Raw genomic sequence first — 19,535 nt, forward strand, 5'->3', positions numbered from 1 at the left:
CTTCTGTTCAGACATTTACCTTCAAAGTACGGCGCAGAGGGATCAGCAGGAGAACTGGGGGTCAGGCCGGCTCTCTCTGGACTGGCCTGAAAAGAAAAAGAAATGGAGAAACAAGAAAAAATGGTTGAATACCCATACAGTTAGTTATCTTCCTCATTTAACATCATAACTATTGATACCTGTTGTGATGCACTGGACACTGAGGAGCCTTTACGTTGCAGAGTGTCTCCCTGACACGCTGTGAGAAAAGAGCTTGGCAGGATGGAGCGGAAGTCATTGAAGGACCTGCGGCGGGTGGCTTCGCTATCGTCGCCCGTAGGCAGCGCGGGAGCGACGGGTCGAGGGAACAACTTGGACAATAAAGGTTCGTCGGTGTTGCTGTATCGGCCGAATGCGCGGGCGACACCAAGCAGGGTGGGCACAGTGTACCTACACAGGTATTCTGTAAGGACGAGGGGTTACAGAGAAAATATCAACACATAAAACAGCTGAAAAAACAACAGGAGGCATTCATGTTTGTCGTGTTGCTACCTTTATCGTGAGCCTCTGGACACTTGCAGATTTCTTGCAACACCTGCATGATGTCCATGACCATCTCCAGGATCTGACAAAGATCACATTCGCATGTCATCCTCCACATCAGCAAGATATTAGGCTCTTTTGAAATGAATGTTGCCTCGCTGGAAAAGTGACAGATGGTAGAAACAAAAAGCTCCAGGATCTACAGAGACACATTAACTTTCATCTATCATGATATTCATGAGCTTCATCTATCCAACTTTTAGTCTGCCACAACTACAGGGTTTTTAAATTATGTTCTGTGTGATGAGAAAATGCCTTTAATTGTATCTGTGACAATCATGACTGAAACCTTCATTTATTTCAATCATTTTGGTAACATTTATATTAATATTCACTTATTCAACATCTTCTATTTTCTTATTAGCAGGCATATTCTGAGCATTTTGACTATCAGTAGTTATAAAGTGAATAAAAAAGAAAATGTAGTCTGCATGACCATATTCTGAAATCACAAGGCCATTAACTTAAAGTTTCCCCTTAAAACCCTGCTAATTACTGCTTATTGATAGTCAGTACGGAAATTGTTTTACAATCTCAGTATGGGAATAATAAGGTAAGGAATAGATAAAAAGAGAATAATCATCTGAAAGGAGATATTTCTATCGAGATACACTGAACCTGTATAGCTCAGTTTTATAAAGATCACCCATAACTTGAGAATAGGCTGTTACTTGCAGTAGTTGTGTGCTATAATGAATGTACTAAGCCTGAAGAGGAACAAGGCATCTGTGTGAGTTAATAAGCACCAAACTACTTGTTGTGGAAGGGTTACGAACAAAGACCTGACTTTAGAATGAGGAACACATTCTGAGTTAGAATTAATTAATTTACAGTTATTTGGATGTTATCAACAACACAAGTTAGGAATAAACCATATTTGCAAAGTGTTATTTTGGGATATTTGGGAGAATTCATATGGTACTACGACTTGATAAGACCCATACTGAGAAAAGATTAATACGATTATAATTCATGTAAAAAAATTGTACCTTGATATTAAATGTTACCACTGTTTTATATTAAGAACCTGTCCACCTAAAACTCATTCAGATGCCAAAATAAAGAAATTAAAAATATCAAGTATGGAGCAGCATGGAGAGACACAGACTGACCGGCTGGTCAGTGTGGCGATGGCAGAGTGAACCAGTCGAAAGAGACAACGCTCATTGCCACAAGTGTGACAAATGTTTTGCAAGTAAAGTCTGTGAAACGAGGGATCTGTCGTAGTAGGTAAGTATTTAGTGAAAGTGAAAGTACACTCTACTTCTGCTGGTCCAAGTCAAAGACCGAATCTGTTATTTTTTAAAATACATTATATTGTTATTTGTCTTTTTCTGACATAAGAAACTCGATTGTTTTCTGTGGCGGACAACCACAGAGCAGTTATGTCAACAGAGTAAACCTTTACTGTACAATAAGACTGAAATCAAAATTGGCACAATTAAAGAAAAAAGGAAAGGTTTGGATAAAACCTAATGTCACAAAACTGGGCCCTTCGCCCTTGTGAGATCATGACATGACATCAAAGCATGTCGGGATCACTTGGGATTCTGCGCAGGCCCAGCTCATCTCAAAAAAGCCAAATATTTCAAATGATCACACATTTGGTACAAACACACACACACACCTGCCCTCGTAGGGTCTCATCCCGCTGAGCGACATCTGAGAGCAGGGTCACGAGACTGAAGCTGAAGTTCTCTGCAACAGGCAGGGTTTCTGCAACACAGAAAGTGCACCTCATATTATGGAACTGTACCGTCAATGATACTAAAACACAATGTCATCGAAACTTTTGCACAGAGCACATCTGGAAATTAAATGAATGAACATTATATTATAAGATATATCTAAAGTGCCCATATTATCTCACTCAGGTTTTTAAATTCCCCTTTATTGTGTCATAGTATGTCACAGCATCAAATAATGTGCCAGCCCGATGGCTAGCTTTCTCGGCAACAGTGTTGTTTACTGCTGATTGGGAAGTCTCTAGATGAGGGGCACACACACTTTACGCTGTGGACCAATCACAAAAGAGAGGGGCCCGCTGACCAATCAGAGCAGACTGGGCTTTTCCGAAGGTGGTCCAAGTGCTAAAATTGATCGTTTCAGACAGAGGTTGAAAACAGGAGCTGTAGCAGAAAACTGTAGAAATAAATAGTTTATTTTGAACATTACAGCATGTAAATCTATTCTAGAATAGCCCCCAAATTATGACTATTAACCTCTAAAAGTCCAAAATATAGGCACTTCATAAGAAACAGGCATATCTGTACCTCTACCTTTGCGCTCGGAGCTTTCTTCAATCCACTGAACTTTGGGCAGCCCTTTAAGCAACCCCAGCAGGTAGGGGACGATAGCATCTTTGTGCTGTAACAGAAGCATATCAACATCCCGTGAATTCACCGTCAGCACAAAAGCACCAGGAAGTGAAGATGTGGGTGTGAGCTAAAAATGTTTACCTGTAGGTCCGACTCCACTAGGAAAATGCCAAGTGCAATGACGGCGTCTCTCCTCCTCTCGTCCAACTGGAAGACGCCTCTGAAGTCCACAGGACACATGCATTGTAGCTTCTGGACCTGTGGGAGGGCAACACGTGGGTCACAGTTAAGGGGCAGTAAGCGATTTTGGAGAAAGCTAGTCTCTCTCTTTGTTGTTGTGATTTTACTGCTCTGGCCGGGCGGTGAACCCGGGACCTCGGGTATGGGAGTCTGAAGTGCAAACCACTGGGCCAAAACCGCAGAGTTGCGGCGCCACCTGCCAGCACGTCTCCTAAGGGGGCGACCAGTGATGTTGTTTACAAATTAAACTTCCAGTGTTGTGAGGTACGTTCCTCACCATTTTTTTGTTTTTGATTTAAAGAGCCTGGGCTGAGCCGAAAACCCTGACTTTTTTTCGGCGCACTGACAGATAACAGATAACGGACGGGATTATTACAAAACATGTATTGCTTTAGAATCGCTTACTGCCCCTTTAAGATGTGATCATGGAAGCAATATTGTTAAGTCATTTGGATGAAATAAACCTTTTATTTATTTAAAGTACAGAATTTAAATCCCTACAAGGATTGTGTCTAGTTCCATTAGCAGTAATGATTTTGGCGACCTGGAAAGCTTCAGAAACTGAGCCAAAAACCTGCCTCTGGCATTAATTAGCCAAATGCCAAAGGAGCAGATGTCCTGAGCTCAGAGTGGGATTATCAACCATTTAAAAACAGAGATTGGAATTGGATTGGAATTTTTTTCTGTCACTAGATGCAGAAGGTCTTTTAAAGTAGGATATGTAGGATAAGGGGCCATGAAGGGGATTTATTTTCTATTCTCGTCAAATTTGCTATGGAAAATATTAAACAACTGGACTTCAAGTGATCGTGTTAACTCTGCTATGTTTGTCAAAGCAATTGGAAAATGCGAAAGAAGGTTGTTCACCAAATCTAAACCTAGACACAAGCTAAGCTTCTTCCTGGGTTTGAATTTTCGTACAAAGTATTTTAATGAAAAGGAGTTCAACCAACAGGGCGGCAGAGGAGGTAGAGTCGTTCGTCCACTAACCCGAAGGAAAGCTTCCGCCACTCCACATACCGTTGCGTCTTGGGCAAAACTCTTAATCCTAAACTCTTCCGACAGTGTATGAATGTGGCAGTAAATAGCACTGCTGTACGAATGTGTGTGACTTTCCTGTAAAGCGCTTTGAGTGGTCTATATGACTAGAAAAGCGCAATATGAATACAGTCCATTTACCTCTACACACCACATGAGTTTTTAACACACTAAAATTCAACGCTGTGTTCTTAAGAACCACAGGCTAGTGTGACATCTACTGAAGGAGGCCACTGAAGGTGTGAGCTTCTCCGCTCAGACCTGGTGTTAACATCCGTCCAGAGAGATCCAGATCTCACTTCTCTGCTCGGTATGCAAAGAAAAACGAAAAACAAATCATATCTGTTCACAAAGACAAGAGGATGTTGTTTTTTAGTCTGCCTGTACAGATCGGTCTGTTGTCAGATATATATATATATATATATATATATATATATATATATATATATATATAAATATTGGTGAGGCTCAGCTAAATGACACATACACCTCTCTGTATAAGTCCATACACCACACACAACAGCCTCCAACTGATGCTACAGTTTCATTAACACCCATCTAAAGCAGTTTCTACATTACATTTATATTATAACCCTCATGAAGGGAGGAATTATTGCAGGACAGTTGGACAGGACCGAGTACAGTGTAAAATGGATGTGGTTCTGAATGTCTAAGTAGAAAACTTCAATGTGCTCCCATTAATCAATCCATTTGTCATATTTGGGGGTGGAACGATTCTGGATGATTACATTAAAACAGTTCCATTCATTTTCTGACAATTCTTGATAAAGTTGTTAACAAAAAAGTAACCACTGATGAATAATATCATGAGTCTAGATGTTTGATGCATCAAGCAGCACTTCTTATAACGCGCTCCGACCGCCCTTACATATGCAGAGAGGAACACTCCTGTTACAAGCTGAGACAGACCATTGACACAATGTGTCACGATGGGCCGACTCCTCCTTGAATCATCGCCACCGCAGCTCTGTCATCATACTGGATGCACTTCCTGTTTGACATTTCCCCATTTTCAATCTCGGCGTTTGTCTTTCCCGATCAGTTCCACTTCTGCCTGCCCCCCCCCCCAACACAAATCCTAACCACCTGAGTGAGTAATTCCAACAACAACAACAGTCCAAATCTTAATTCCAACAGCGGAAGTTTCTGCATTACCTAAAGGCAACTTTGATATTACAGTGAAAACGCTTGTCGGTGACGATGATTATGTTTATTATTAATATGAACAACGCGCGTTCCTTTTAAAGAGGGAGATATGGTGGCGGATGTGCTTCCCGTGGAGCCCCAGAGCTGTGTCCCACTTCGGCGGCTGCCTCCTTCCAGGGGGCACATTTGTAGCCCCTGACCTAATGGAAGACTGGAACACTGCAGCTTAGCAACCGCACAGTGTGCGGCTCGCAGCAGCTAACGCCAGCCAGCTAGCTCCGCAGTCAGGCGCAGACGCTGCTGGGTCGAGTTCGCCGCTGAGACACTCAACGACGACGCGACGTCATTCGCGCGGAGCCCCGACAGACGACGCGCGGGCCGTGTTGGTCGGACTCGTGACGGGGACCAGACAGGTGGAGGAGCGAGGTGACGGGCGGGCCTGCGAGTCGCCGACCCACCTGACAGGTATTAGCTCGCTGCGGCCGTCGGCCGTGTCGCCGTTACCTTGTCTATCGGAGCCTGTCGGTGAGCCGCCAGGGACCGAGCCAAAGACAAGACGGTGTTGAAGTAAAAGCCTCTGCTTCCTCCTCCACTGAGAGACATGTTTTTTCAGCGGTGCCTTAGCGCTGCTGTACAGACACAGACATCTTCCTCTCGTTTGTCCCCCAGCGGGAGTCTGCGCTGACAACTACGGCGAGCGCAGAGCTCCAAACAAGCGCAGCGCAAGGTCACGCAAAAATGCGAAGAGCGAAAAAGCTGCGAGATAAGCGTGAGCATAAATCTGGATGAATGAGACCAAATTGCTAACACTTCAATTAAATGAACGGTAAAAGTTTAAAAAAAATATCGTTCACATTTACTTGAAATCACGTATTTAATCAATCATCTTTTAGCTGAAAACTCAGCTCAAATCATAGCAATTAGAATAATGATAGAAATAATGATGTTTAGTTAAGTAGAGTGATTCATTCTTTCATATAAATTATGTGCATGTCAAAGCATCTTCATTGCCTGCACTTGACAGTGTGGTAATACATTTGTATTATTATTTATCTAACATACTGTACATTTCCCACCCATCTTAATTATACAAAGAGATTTTATGATTTCATACTGAAACTTTATGAAAGAAAAATGGCTACTGTGTTTACGGCTGTGGTGGGTTCAGTTTCAACTATTTTATAAGGCAAACAATTATTACTTTCATTATTAACGTCTGCTTATTATTTTGTCAATTTTTGATCTCGAGAAATGCCCCGTAACCAAGAGCCCACACACAATCCAAACTTCAAAATGATAGAAAATATTTACTTTCTTTTTTGTTAAAGAAAAGGAGCACATTTTACAATGCATTGGAGGAGCTAGATTTCTTAATGAAAAATAACTAGGGATAACCAGAGTAGTTGCAGATGAATTCATCATTCGACTAATGATTTCCAATCTACTTGTATAAACGGATAGGTAGTTTAATCTTTAACATGGCATCATTTCCTAAGGTCTTCCATTTTTTGGAAGTGCAGTGGAGAAAAAAAGTTATGTATACATTGAAAATGTTGTGAAGTAGAAGTATAAAGCAACATGATGGGAAAATACTCAATACCACAAATATGTACTTTAGTATAGTGCTTGAATACTACTCTACCACTGCTGAAATGAACACGACAAATTCAAGACTCACATCGGATGTTTATTTCTGAGCATACATATTAGATTTAATTTGAAGGCACAATACTGAGTTTAGCTACAGGACAGTTTACATGTGGAAATAATATGAAAACATCAAAGATGTTAAAATATCTATGACATACGTAGGTCTACATGTCTGCATGGCCGGTTTAACATAAAGTTGAAATAGATAGCTCAAAGTAAACATTATGTATCCTACATAGACCGTACGATGTGAAAAAAAAATCATTGCACTGCATGTAAACATGCCAGACTCATGCCAGGTTTCTAAGCAGCAGTTGGCACATTGGCTTGTCAGTTAATGTAAAAAGTAAAGGCAATTAATATAAAAAATTAGAAAACAGCATCTGAAAAATCTTGAAGGCACTGTTAATGTTACTTCTCAAACAGGAATATCTATGCATTAAAGGCAATGTGGATTCAGAAGGAGAAGTTCTTAGTAATAATTGCAGTGAAATTGCAGAAAACATGGCCATCTCAGATATACTGTAACTCAGATGCAGCCTGGAATTAAACATTTGGCACCAGTGCAGTGTGTGCAACTTAGTACATTCATTAAAAAAAATTCTAGTGTCAAAGTACATACAACATTCAATCATTCTTAATCTCAAAAGATCTCAAAATGAATCATATATTACATTGGCACTTTGTACAGCATCAGACTACTAAGTTAATTGATTAAAACATTTCTGTGAAGTGAATCACATCTTTACACCACCTCAACTGATTATTTTGTAGAAATGTGCATTTCTAAATAGATTGAGTAGATATGCAATATAAAAACTTCATCTTTCCAGATCATAACATGTTTAATTTTAACAATTGTCATTTAAGGCATTAACATCTTAATTTACCTAAACTTCTGCAGCATGTGAAATGTGAAGAGTGACTATTCAATCAGTGTCTGTATGAAACAATGGATTTGAACGGTCTTCTAAAAACAGGGGGATTTTTTTTAAATATTTGCATATAAAGAAGGGTATGAAAAGTCTGATCTCTGGTATAATCTCTCATTTTCAAGTATAATTTATTTGTCTATAGTATCTGAGTCCCATTATGTCAGAGCATGTATTGGTTTTTATTTTTTAATATAACTGAATTGAAAGAGCTGTAATTGAGACACACTCCTTTTTTGATTGACAGTGCTCCCATTTCTCTAGTTAAGCAAATGTAAAGGTTCCTTTCCCTGAGCTCCTCAGGAACTTTACCCTTCTGGAATTTAAGAAAAAAAAGCATGTGTACACAGTGACTCTGCAATCTGGAGCTTCTTTCATGCAGATAATGCAGATCAACCTGTAATGGCTGTGTTATAAATAAAATCAAGAATTTATCGATCCCTTTCATTCTTTCTGAAAATCCCTTGGAGGTAGACATTAGAACCTAGAAGCAGTGTTAACAGAGATTGGTTTGTCATTCTAAACATAACCCTGATTTTTACTGTGGGTGGCCTGTCCTAACACTCTTACTCGTGTAGCACCAGGATGTATATTTCAGTCCGTCTTCCAAAAAATGTTCAGGACCTTTACGACTTCCTCATAGATTATGAAGACTAGCGCCACGTCCAAACACACCCGACCAAGACGAGGAACAGTACCTTTGTAGAACCTGAAGGGAATACATAGAGAGAGTGAATAAGCTAAACGCAGTAACGTGCAGCAAATTAGTCACTTACCAAAGGTTAGGAAGAAATGTATTATCACGGAAAGCTTGCTGCCTTTCTTTGCAAATCACCACAACTAATCATTTTCATAACATTCATAATTTTAAAACATCCCGAAATGGTGGCCAAGAGTCATGGCAGACATAATGAGTCCTGGCAACAAAACTCATGTATTGTAGGTTTAAGTATTTGCACATCAATGTGGTGTAAAAACAAAAAAACAACCTGTTAAATGACTTAAAATACCTTCCAGGAGTTTGAGTGCTTTTTCAATTGTCAAGAGGCATTGATGGGCGGATTTTGTTAGCTAACAGTTTCCTGGCCATGGCTTTTACATTTAGCATCCTCACATAATAGTCGCATTGATCCTCTCACTTAACTCTCAGCGAGAGATCAAATAGGTGTATTTCCCAAAATGTCTGAACCATTCCTTTAATTTATACTTGTCAGAATGAATGAAGATATGTTCTTTTTCACTAGTTACCTGCTGAACATGGAGTAAATTAAGCTCTAATTATTGAGTTACCGCCTTATAATTGTGTAAAGACTGTGAATACTTTATAGTATGAGGTCAAATTCAAATTTTGTGGTATTATGTAGTACAGTAATATTAACTGCGGCAAACTACATGAACACGGCCTAAACTAAAAATAGACAGTCAATCTCCATACATCATATCCATATGAACTTACGCCTTTGGTCCCTCATGCTTCATGATCTTGACAGTACAGTCCCATGTGCTTTTGTACTTGTGAGCTTCAAGACCCTGTTGAATAATGCACATGCATGTTAGTCACTATGCTCAGGGTTGAGATATGAGATTATACGAAGTGAATACGTTCTTCAACCAACCTGCATTCTGGTTTTAATCACATCAATGGGAGTGTTTCCAAACACACTGGCAGCACCAGCAAGCACTCCGAACGTTCCAATTATCAGAGGGTTAATGTATATGCTGGGGTCACCACCTTGGTGTTAAAAAAAACAAAGAAAACACAGAGGATTCTTTGATTGCATTTTTGGTTGTGTGTCGATTATAAAGACAAGAAGCAATTTATACACACACCTGTGTACCAGTTCTTCAGTAAAGTCATGACAAAGAAGCGGATGGCCTGGTTGGAGCCTTGCTTCAGCACAGTGGCTGTTAGGCCCTGATACGTCCCCTTTATTCCTGAAGATAAATCAGTAATATCAGTGCTCTATCAAAACCAAAACTCTTTTTAATGTCAATCATCAACACTTAAATCAATGGACTTTTCATGTGCAATGCGGCTGAGGAAGAATACAGTATTATCCTCTCAATAATGGATATGAAGATTCATAACTTGACAAGTAATGTCCATTATTACTGTTAAATCCTTAAGTAGTGGAGATGGAACAGCAGGTGGCAGTATAATGCAACTGACCCACAAAAAACAAACCCTCACCTTGGACTCGAATAATCTCCCTCACCCCATGGAAAAATCCCTTGTACTTTGGGTTTGCTGATGTCTGGTCATGGATGAATTTGACCTAAAATGTAACCAAAACAGTGATGAATTAATTCTGAAAGGCAAATTGTCAAAGAATTAGATCAGAAAATTATTGCAGGGATTGTATGGACATACAACAGATACATTTTTTTTTTACCTTGATGGTCTCCATAGGACACACAACGAGCACAGCTTCTGCAACTCCAGCTCCTAAGCCGCAGAAGAATCCTTTCGTGCTGTCTAGTTTACCGTTCTCGTCACGCATCTTATTACTCAGGAACTCAAACATCCCAAATCTGTAGAAATTAACAAAGAATAAAAACATGATTTATAACCAAAATTAGAGAATAAACCTGTATCAGCTTCTAACAGCATATTCTCAATAAAATATTTGTCATTTGTGGTGGGTTTATTAAAGCCTCATAAAGCATGTAATAATTGTATTTTATATCACTTATAAGCCATACGTGAGATTAACTTTTGCATTTCCATGTTGTGAAAATTAGACCTGAAATGATTAGTTGAAACATGTGAATTGATCGACAGGACAAAACTATGGAAACTATTCAAAATTGATTTTGGTTTCAGAGATGTTTACTATTTTTCTTGAACTGCAAATGTTCTGGGTTTTATTAATGACATAAGTAAAATATACATCGCCAATAAATTAATTATTAAGCCAGAACAAAATTATAAACTGCACCTGCAATTACAAAATATTTTTTCAATTACTTTTTACAAATCTGTGCTCAGAAATTTGTAAAGAAAAATGTCTGTCACAATCTTCCAGAGTCCAAGCTGCAAAAGTCCACAACCCATATTGTTAACATGTTCACATTATAACAATATCAATCCAAAAATAGTTATTATTTTCATCTCAGAAGCTGTAGCCAGAAAATTTTTGATAACTGAAAAAAAACATTGGCTTTTCTAGATTAATTTTCTGTAAATTGCTGCACAACAACTTAAAAATACACTTTAATCGGGATGACTTAATTCCAAAGATCCGAGGTATATTGGAAATAACTAATTTACATAATGCATGGCGTATCTCCTTCTAAAGTGTGTGTTTGTGCCTGCACATGCGTGTCAGGTCGTGTTGTTGAAGTACCTTACAGCTGCTTTAGGTATGGAGCCATAGAGCAGTGAGCTTAGACCTCTGTACAGACCCCTCACCCCATGACTGTTCACAGTCTGCTTCACACAGTCCGCTGTTGGAGAACAACAGCACAAGAGAGACGGGATTAAACGAAAGAAGAAGAAAGATGAAAAAGTGGCTTGAGGGTTACAATGACAAAACACTGACTTCATGCACTGATATCAAAAGACTCCAAAACTACAGCCAGGAAAAGCATACTTGGTGAACATAATCAGTAGCTGCATTGCTATATAACCTACTATAACATTATGTGTTTAAAGTTTGAATAGTGACTTTCTGGGTTTCACGTGTCTATTGGACCCTGACACAACAGCCCTTCATACTGACTTTCAACAGATAAACATGGTCTGTGCCAAAGTTCAAAAGCACACATAGAACAGATAACAAAGAACAGCTTACTACACAAATACACATCTGTTTGCTCAAATCCGCAATAACAAAGTCCAAATTTAACAATCAAGTGAAAATAATTCTACAAATCTAGGCATCTGTAGTGTTGGTATGATTCAGTTAATTGAAAAATTACTATGTTTTACTATTGTTGGTTTGTTGGCAACATTGTAATAATATTTTTTGGGGAAAGGAAATCACATGATTAAAAACAGCAGCTGTGTGACAGCTCAAGATGCAAATAATTAAAAAGTAAATCAAAAAGCATTTTGACATATCCATATTCTACCAGGGGATCCTATCATGGTGTTTGGTTTCATGACATGAAATAAGTAGCAATGTGAGCTGACGACATTTAGAGGAGTAGTTGTCAATGAGAAGTCTGGAACGAACTCTGGGATCTGTTCACAAACAGTTAGCTTAGCTTAGCGTAAAGGCGAGGAGCAAGTGGAATCAGTTACCCAGGCACAGTTCATCTGTTCATGAGGTCCACTAAGTTACTGCACCTGCCAAAAACTAGTCCACCACATGACGCCTCATAAAAACCCCAAATTGACATCTGAGCACTTACTTTGTTGTCCCAGTTAAAGATGCTGATGAACTTTTTGTCTTTCGCAGTTTCCTCCCTGCCTTTTCTCTTTATTCTATTGTTGCCTTCAAATTGAACTTGTGTGCACGACGTGCTTGGCTAGTGCTCAGGTAATGTAATGTAGTAGATCTTTTTCCTCTGATGAATAATAAGATTACAAAGAAAAACTCTATAAGACTAAAATTACAATATATTAACTCATCCTGCGAATTAGTGAACTTCCAATGGCCATTTCTGAAAAAATGTCACAACTCTTGAACTCTGAAATTCCCCTGTGGTCAAAAAGGGGGCTTTCAAATGGATTATTCTCGTGGACACAGTAAACACGACCCCCCCTTGGCATCAGAATGATATTAATCTTCTCATCCAACTCTGTTTAAGAAAGCCATCAGATTTTTTTTCCTTTACAGATATGTTGTCCCTGTGAATAACAACTCCAGATAAACAATTCTGGCCTGCTGAGGTATCTAGGGGGTATTATATTTCTATTATTTTTTCCATTTCATTATACAACTGCCAGTATCACCATCAAATGCGATAATGGAGAGGAAATTAACTTTCCACAGCTAGTTAAAGTTAGTAGTTCAGTAAAGAAAAAAAGAAGAGAAACATTTACTCACTGACGCCTCTAAATTTGGGAGGATTCGCCTTTTCTGCGAGCTGCAGCTGTGTTTTGACATACTCTGTTGGGTAGGTGACACAGATCTCGATGCCTCCTGCAACCCCACCTGAAATAACAGGGGAAAAACACACAGATTTTAAGAATCGAGAAACACCAAGATCAGCTTCACACAAGCTTTCAGGAAGAAATTGGCATTTTTGTGAAAACTGCATCAACACACTGACTGAACCCCTGCAACAACAAATACACTCAAATCAAACTTTTCTTCATGTAATATACTTTCTCTAGGTAATATTCATTTGAAATGCTGTGTTCCCATAAACAATTACATACTTTTACACTTGTCTCGTGCATCAAGTGTAATTTTCATTAACCACACCGTCTTGCATGCTAATGTTTTAAATCAGATGATAACGCTGAATTTAGATATGACATTTAATACAAAAAGATGCAACACAGCTCGCTTTAAAAAAACATATGCACACAGAAACATGTTGCAAGAAGGAGGATCGTTAAAAAAGAAGAAAGGATATTTTCAAGAGGCAGCAAATAAAATACATAACTAATTATTGACATAATTACAGTTAGATAAAACTGTGGGTGCAGTCAGATACAGTTTAAGTTGCCGAGATGAGTTCTGGGTTTGACTTTACATGGTGTGAGCAAGGTGCACAACGGTGGCCGTCAGAGGAAGTGTACATTATACAGTACGACTTCTGCAAGCATGTGTGCTGCTCAGTGTTTCGGCAGAAGCGTGCAGAGCAGCTCCTCCTTAAAATCCCGGCTGTCACGCATCTGCCGTTCAACAGCAAACTCGCAGCCCTGCAGCCGATTGGCTCGGCTGATCTCAGCGTGATCCGGCCCCCCCAGATACTCCCCCTCAGCCCTGAACCGACTCGAGGGGGTGTGTAGCCTCCAGTCAGAGTACACTGTGTTCACCACGTCACCGTGCCACAACTCGGCAGCAGTCAGAGGGTGGTCGGATTGTGAGAGAAGTGACAAGTTTACAGAGTCTACGGTGAAGGGAACATGGGCTTCTAGTGCAACAGCTGAAAAGTTGGACAAATTTGTCCAACTAGCCTCCGTGTGCAGCCAATGGACCTGGCTACACCTTTACACAGGCCTTGAATAAAAGAGACATGCAAAATATGCAGAGGTGGTAAAAAAAGAAAAGAAAAAAGACTTCAGATGTTCAGAAGTTTTTTAAATTTATACAAGTTTGACTTGACTGGCACACACTTAAAGAAGACTCTCTATTGATGCCTTCAACATGCACTCTTTTATGGTCATGCAGAGAACGGCAACACACCTCTGGTTCCAGCCTACAGTCGGACATGCAAGTCAGGCCTGTCGTGCGTGTACAAAAACAAGATTACAGGCTGGACGACCCAACCGAGGCTCTAACAGTGCTGGTCATGACACACCCGGGCTTATCTTTGGTTAGAGACCGGCCTCGAAGCTGTAGCTACGAATTAAACATGAATCGGTCCACACTGTCATCATCTGCACACATGCCTCCATGCAGTACCTGCGTTTTGTCCACGTATTCAAGCTGGAAAAAGATGAGAGAAACCAGTTTATCAGGTCCGACTTGGAAAGAAAGGTTGACTGTCAACATTTATTCACAGATTCTTTTGGAAGATAGTTGCAACACTTACTCAAGGGTCACGTAGGTCAAGCATGTCCTGCTTCAGGAAAACTTCATTATGAATGGCCATAGGTTAATGTTATCGGTTCCAAAAAATTGTAACAAGATGGATTGCGTCGTATTTCATTGTTCAGAGCGTTTAAACAGGACGTTGATGACCATCAAAGGGTTTCTTTACCTGACTTGTATTCGGGGTTACTGGTGATAAATAACTGCCACAGACTAAATAAAGCCTGTGTGAAAACTACTCACAAGTTGTCTCATCATATGTAGTGCTGACAACATCCTATTGCACTTTTTAAAAGGAATAGTTTGGCATTTTGGGACCTATTCGCACTAATTCCCAACAGACATAGCCGTGCTAGCCGTTTCCCCCTGCTTCCAATCTTATCTAAGAGTTGTCCAAAAGAGCAAACAGGCTTATTTCCCTGAGTGTAACCCAGTTCCTCTGTACATTGTGACCCACACATTGGTCCACATTAATGTGCATGACCCAAACAGAGGCAAAATATACGACACTATGACCCAGCCACTCGCTTGTGACTTTTCTCGTAGCTGCCTTGTCATCCCGTGAGCACACACCACAACGACCGTGAGCTATGCTCAGTCGTTGACTTTGAATTATCCCTACATGTCATGCTAACTTTACGTAGTACATGTGATATGATGAAACAGGGGGAAGCATGGCAGAGCACCTTGACTGTGCGTGGCCCCCTGCAAAAGCTCCTGAACTGGGCTTGTCGCAGGCACGTTGTAACCCAGGTGAATGTGTGCAGGGGCTGACGGAGCAATATGTGCTTGGTCATTGTGGCTCATGACCCGGGGGCCTCCAAGCACACACTGTAAGGGCACTAGGTCAAGAGCAAACACTAACCGAACTGCTGACGGTCAAATTAGAGCTAACCCAACTTTTCTTTCACGCTCAACAATGACGACAAAGCAGATTTCCGCCATGCTTCCTAATGGTGTTGCAACGTCATCAATAATGACTGCCCTGTAGCACACGCTGAGCTCCGTTGGGACGTTTGGGCATCGGTCACTGATTGACTGATGAGCCAGGGCGGCAGTCAGAGTTCACTTGTACCGGGTGTCTCTGAGAAGGAGCGCGTGCCAAAGTCTACAACGATGTGTGAGGATTCACCACACTGCAACGCCTCAAGTCGCCAAGATAGGTTTTGCTACTGTACACTGAGACTGACTGTCCTGGCAGGCTTAGAGAAACCGATGTATGGAGAAGCCCATAGGGGATCTGGTCGTACCATATTTCATGTGGTGAGACGACACGACGTGGAATTGTCTTCAAGAGTTCACAAAGTGGATCCTTGTCAAACACATAGAACGCAATACTCGTTTCATCGCTGTGGCCGCCCAAAGTGGGAAAGATATCAAGGGGAAGGCCCAGCAAAGGGCCAAATAATGAAATCATCGTTAGACGGAGCGCGTGTGTACATTAACAGTGGACTTAAGATCCACATATTAATCATACACAGCAACAGAGGTGTTGATCAAAGGCGGGGGGGGGGGGGGGGGGGGGGGGGGGGGGGGGGGGGGGGGGCAGTCGTAGTTTCTAAAACACATACAAACTTTTATGAAGTAACACTGCTAATTCTGACAGATTACAAATGAGTATTTTAGACCTTTGAAAATGGAATTTAGGCCTTTTTTTTTCTTTTTTTTAAAGGGATTTGAGATGACTGCTGCAGGACTCCCTGCCGTGCAGACGAGCCCATTCCTCTCCGATGCATGTGGGTGCAGCGATCGCCGAGCTCCTCTGCGGACTCAGCTCCTGTGCGGGCAACAACGACAAAAACAAAACAAAAAGATTGTAGCGCAATGCAGCGCGGAAAACTTTCTTACCGGCCACCACCGCCTTGCCAGGGTGCGTGGGTTTGGCCCGGCCCGACGGAGCCGCAGCGGCCAAACACCGAGGTCGGTGGAACGGGCTCGCGAAGCCTGGTCGTGCCGACATGGCTGCGGTGCCGCGGCCGAACTTTTGCTCCCTCGTTGTCGGCCTCCTCTCGGACGTCCCCCGCGCTGGCAGCGGACGCGCGGCCGAGTCCCTTTCTTTCGCGCAGGAGTCGCGACGCACACACTCACCGGGCGCGCAGCCGCTGCGGAACCATTGGACCCTCGGCGCCGAGTTGAAGCGTCCGTGCACTTTCTGACAGTCGAGTCAGCAACACGGCGCGCACACACTGAGAGCGTCGAGTCGGTGCTCGTTCAGGGCGGGGAAGGGGAGGAGCGCGACGCCCCCCCCCCTCCCCCCTCCCCCTCCGAGCCGACACGGACAGCGCCATGTTTGTCACGAACATTTAAGGAGGACCGGCGATTCGTCGCCCGCCGCGTCGCAGATTCCCTGCAGCCTTTGAATGCAACGCGTGCTCTGTAGGGGGCGCTGTTTCCAACCCAGCTCCACTGTGGTGAAGAACAATACTTGTGAATGGAAAAAAGAAAGAAAGAAAGAAAACAGGAATTAAGCTGCAGCTGCTTCAGAGAAAATGATCAGCTGTTTTTTCAAAAATGTATCATGGTCATAACTGTAGTAATAAGCTAGTGTTGTATACTAAGTAGCGATGATGTGAAGATGTATTGAAGAGAAGTCCGCCGACACCGTCTTGATTGTATATAAAGGTTTATTACAAACAGACCAGAATCGATTACAAGCACTGCAGAGCTTGGAGAGTGTCCGGCCAAAATGACAACCCTCCCGACTCTTCTTGGGGGTTACCTTTATAGGCCCATCGTTGGCTTGAGTAGGAACATCTGGTTGATCCAAGATATGCTATGTGAGTCGTAAAACTTAGAGAGGTCAAAAGGTGAGGTGAGGGGTTATCAGGAGACCCTTATCTTGGCATTCCAAAGAAAGAGATGTAATCACATATTCCCCTTTCATTCCATATATCGACAAAATACACTACACTAGTCACTGTAGTAATAAGCTAGTTTTTATAGTTAGTTTAATATTTTATTTAATTATGTATTTTTATTTTATGTAGGATTGATGTATGTTTAATGTATGTATGTTTGTAAATGCCTCTGGATGCCTGAATTTCCCTCGGGATAAATAAAGTATATACTAAACTAAACTAAACTAAACTAACTATGTCCAAATTCAACGCTAAACTTTCCTGGCCCGTAAGCAACAGACAGGCTTCTTGCAAGATCAGCAAAATATCTCCAGCAGTGCAGAGAACATTTACATTACATTACATTCTGCTGCCCTTATATACAAAATGTACGTCTGAAAAATTATTCTTCATTTCTTTGGGCACACCCAGTCATAATTTGGACTGCGGCATCAAAATGTCTAGAGCCGGCCCTGGAATTGATCAAATAGAAACTACTTACATTCATTTGTATGATCATTTAAACCTTAAATCCTTTTCAAGGGTAAATATGAGGTGTTTTATCTATTTGACAACTTAAGGAACTATTGTTACTTTTAAGATGTTACACAAAAAGATACAAACGTCTGTTAAATACAACGTTCTGTGGAAAATGAAAACAGTGTCTCCTCTTTGAAAAACGGTACCTCTTTTAGGTTCCTTGACATATTTAATATCCTCAAGTGGTTCTACCACATATATACATTTTCCCTATAAACAATTAATTTGAAGCCCAAATAAGTAAAACTCTCACTTGTTGACATAAAAAGGCAAAGATTAGAGAAAAGTCTGAATTGGAATAAACTGTCTGACTTCATAAAGCTAGCTACACCTCGAGCAAGTCAATGCTGTTACTTTTTATATTTTATGTACGCTTTGCTGATACTACTTTTGGACTTGCTGAGCTTCATCCAGACCAAGGGACTTACTTTATAGATATCTTTTGATCTTCAGCAGCTCCTGGACCCCACACAAAATACAAATTTTAATCCCCCCGCTGTATGCTGTGAGGTGTGTGAGAGGGAGGTCGAGGTGTATAAAGCATTCGTTGCACAGTATTGAAACTGTGTTAGTAAAAATTCCTTCATGAATTAGGATCACGTCATCATCAGGTCATAAGCATGTAGGAGCATGTTATTTATTTATTATTTATTATTTCTGTATCATTTATCATTTGGGTGAGGGCAGGTGGAGTGGATTAACATGCATATTCATCAATTGAGATAGTAAATTGGACCAACCTTCCACCTCTGGCCCAACTCCACAACCTGGGGAATAGTTTGTCTGTCTCCTATCCTGTCTTTCAACTGCATATTTACCATTTGTGTACATAGATTTGATTGCATCATATGTTTTCCTCCAATGCCACTGTAGTGGCCCATAGAAAAGCCCTTCGTGCCAGATGGAATGGTCCTTCTTGATATCAACAAAATATGCATAGACCTTTCGTTATGGAGTCCCAGAGAGTCCCAGTAATAGTATAATAGTTAAATAGTATAGTTAGGTGTAAGTACAATAATAAATAAAAACAAATGCAATTTGATATATACAAAGGCAGCAGAATTCTGCATTTTACATTGGGTAAATACATTAGGTACTATCCATTTAAATTATATTTTTTATAATAGTTAAATAGTATAGTTAGGTTTAAGTGTCACAGGTTTGAAGGAGCAGGACCCAAATGAAGGAAAAAAGTATTTAATAACTAAGATAGCAAAAACAGACTAAAATAAACAAAATCCAACTCTCCAAACCTCAAAAACTCCAAAATATACTACAACAGCATAATAGAGTGGTTTTTGGTTTTTCAGTCACCCCATCTGCCCCCCCCTGTGAAAAACTTCTGGGGTCGCCACTGATTCCATCTACATATCTACATGTTATTGTTCACTTAAATGTCCGCGGACCCAAACATCTTTATTGATTGATGATTTATTGAGCGGCTATTTGACTTCTCGACCTCTGAGCTCAGCAGATGGGGCCCTGCTGGTAACTCCCAGGCCACACCTCGAAAACAAAGGGTCGACCCCTCCCCCACCCAAGTCATTCCCTGCTCATTGAAAACTGACTTCTTTTTTT

General features: G+C 40.9%; 2 protein-coding genes across 4 annotated transcripts in view; both read right to left on the bottom strand.

Annotated features, from left to right (window-relative positions):
* The window catches only part of LOC118284627 (phosphatidylinositol 4-kinase alpha), a 28,378-nt gene extending 22,335 nt beyond the window's left edge, over nt 1-6,043 (bottom strand). For 2 of the 3 annotated variants that reach the window (XM_035607486.2, XM_035607484.2), the window contains exons 1-7: nt 5,850-6,043; nt 3,042-3,158; nt 2,856-2,949; nt 2,210-2,298; nt 532-604; nt 180-442; nt 20-86 (exon numbers count right to left, since the gene is read on the bottom strand). In XM_035607486.2, the coding sequence (XP_035463379.2) occupies nt 20-86; nt 180-442; nt 532-604; nt 2,210-2,298; nt 2,856-2,949; nt 3,042-3,158; nt 5,850-5,948 (802 nt within the window). In that variant the 5' untranslated portion in view covers nt 5,949-6,043. The remainder of the gene's footprint in view (nt 1-19; nt 87-179; nt 443-531; nt 605-2,209; nt 2,299-2,855; nt 2,950-3,041; nt 3,159-5,849) is intronic. The other variant, XM_035607485.2, reaches the window with a different exon arrangement.
* A 968-nt stretch (nt 6,044-7,011) lies between these two features.
* LOC118284628 (tricarboxylate transport protein B, mitochondrial) lies at nt 7,012-16,801 on the bottom strand. The gene is made up of 9 exons (XM_035607488.2): nt 16,429-16,801; nt 12,922-13,029; nt 11,275-11,374; nt 10,321-10,459; nt 10,119-10,203; nt 9,758-9,862; nt 9,544-9,659; nt 9,384-9,457; nt 7,012-8,636 (listed from the first exon to the last, which is right to left on the bottom strand). The coding sequence occupies exons 1-9, from the start codon at nt 16,538-16,540 to the stop codon at nt 8,522-8,524; spliced, it is 954 nt and encodes a 317-aa protein (XP_035463381.1). The 5' UTR covers nt 16,541-16,801; the 3' UTR covers nt 7,012-8,521.
* Nucleotides 16,802-19,535: the final 2,734 nt, after the last annotated feature.

Source organism: Scophthalmus maximus, chromosome 20, assembly GCF_022379125.1.
Source record: "Scophthalmus maximus strain ysfricsl-2021 chromosome 20, ASM2237912v1, whole genome shotgun sequence".
NCBI lineage: Eukaryota > Metazoa > Chordata > Actinopteri > Pleuronectiformes > Scophthalmidae > Scophthalmus > Scophthalmus maximus.

What these genes read in the sequence shown, in the direction of transcription:
- LOC118284628 (XM_035607488.2), bottom strand. Translation starts at nt 16,540, where the DNA reads ATGTCGGCACGACCAGGCTTCGCGAGCCCGTTCCACCGACCTCGGTGT. An exon ending in GTCCTATGGAGACCATCAAG is followed by an intron (nt 10,204 to 10,320) that starts GTAAAAAAAAAA and finishes GTTACATTTTAG; the next exon opens with GTCAAATTCATCCATGACCA. An exon ending in AAGCATGAGGGACCAAAGGC is followed by an intron (nt 8,637 to 9,383) that starts GTAAGTTCATAT and finishes TATTCCCTTCAG; the next exon opens with GTTCTACAAAGGTACTGTTC.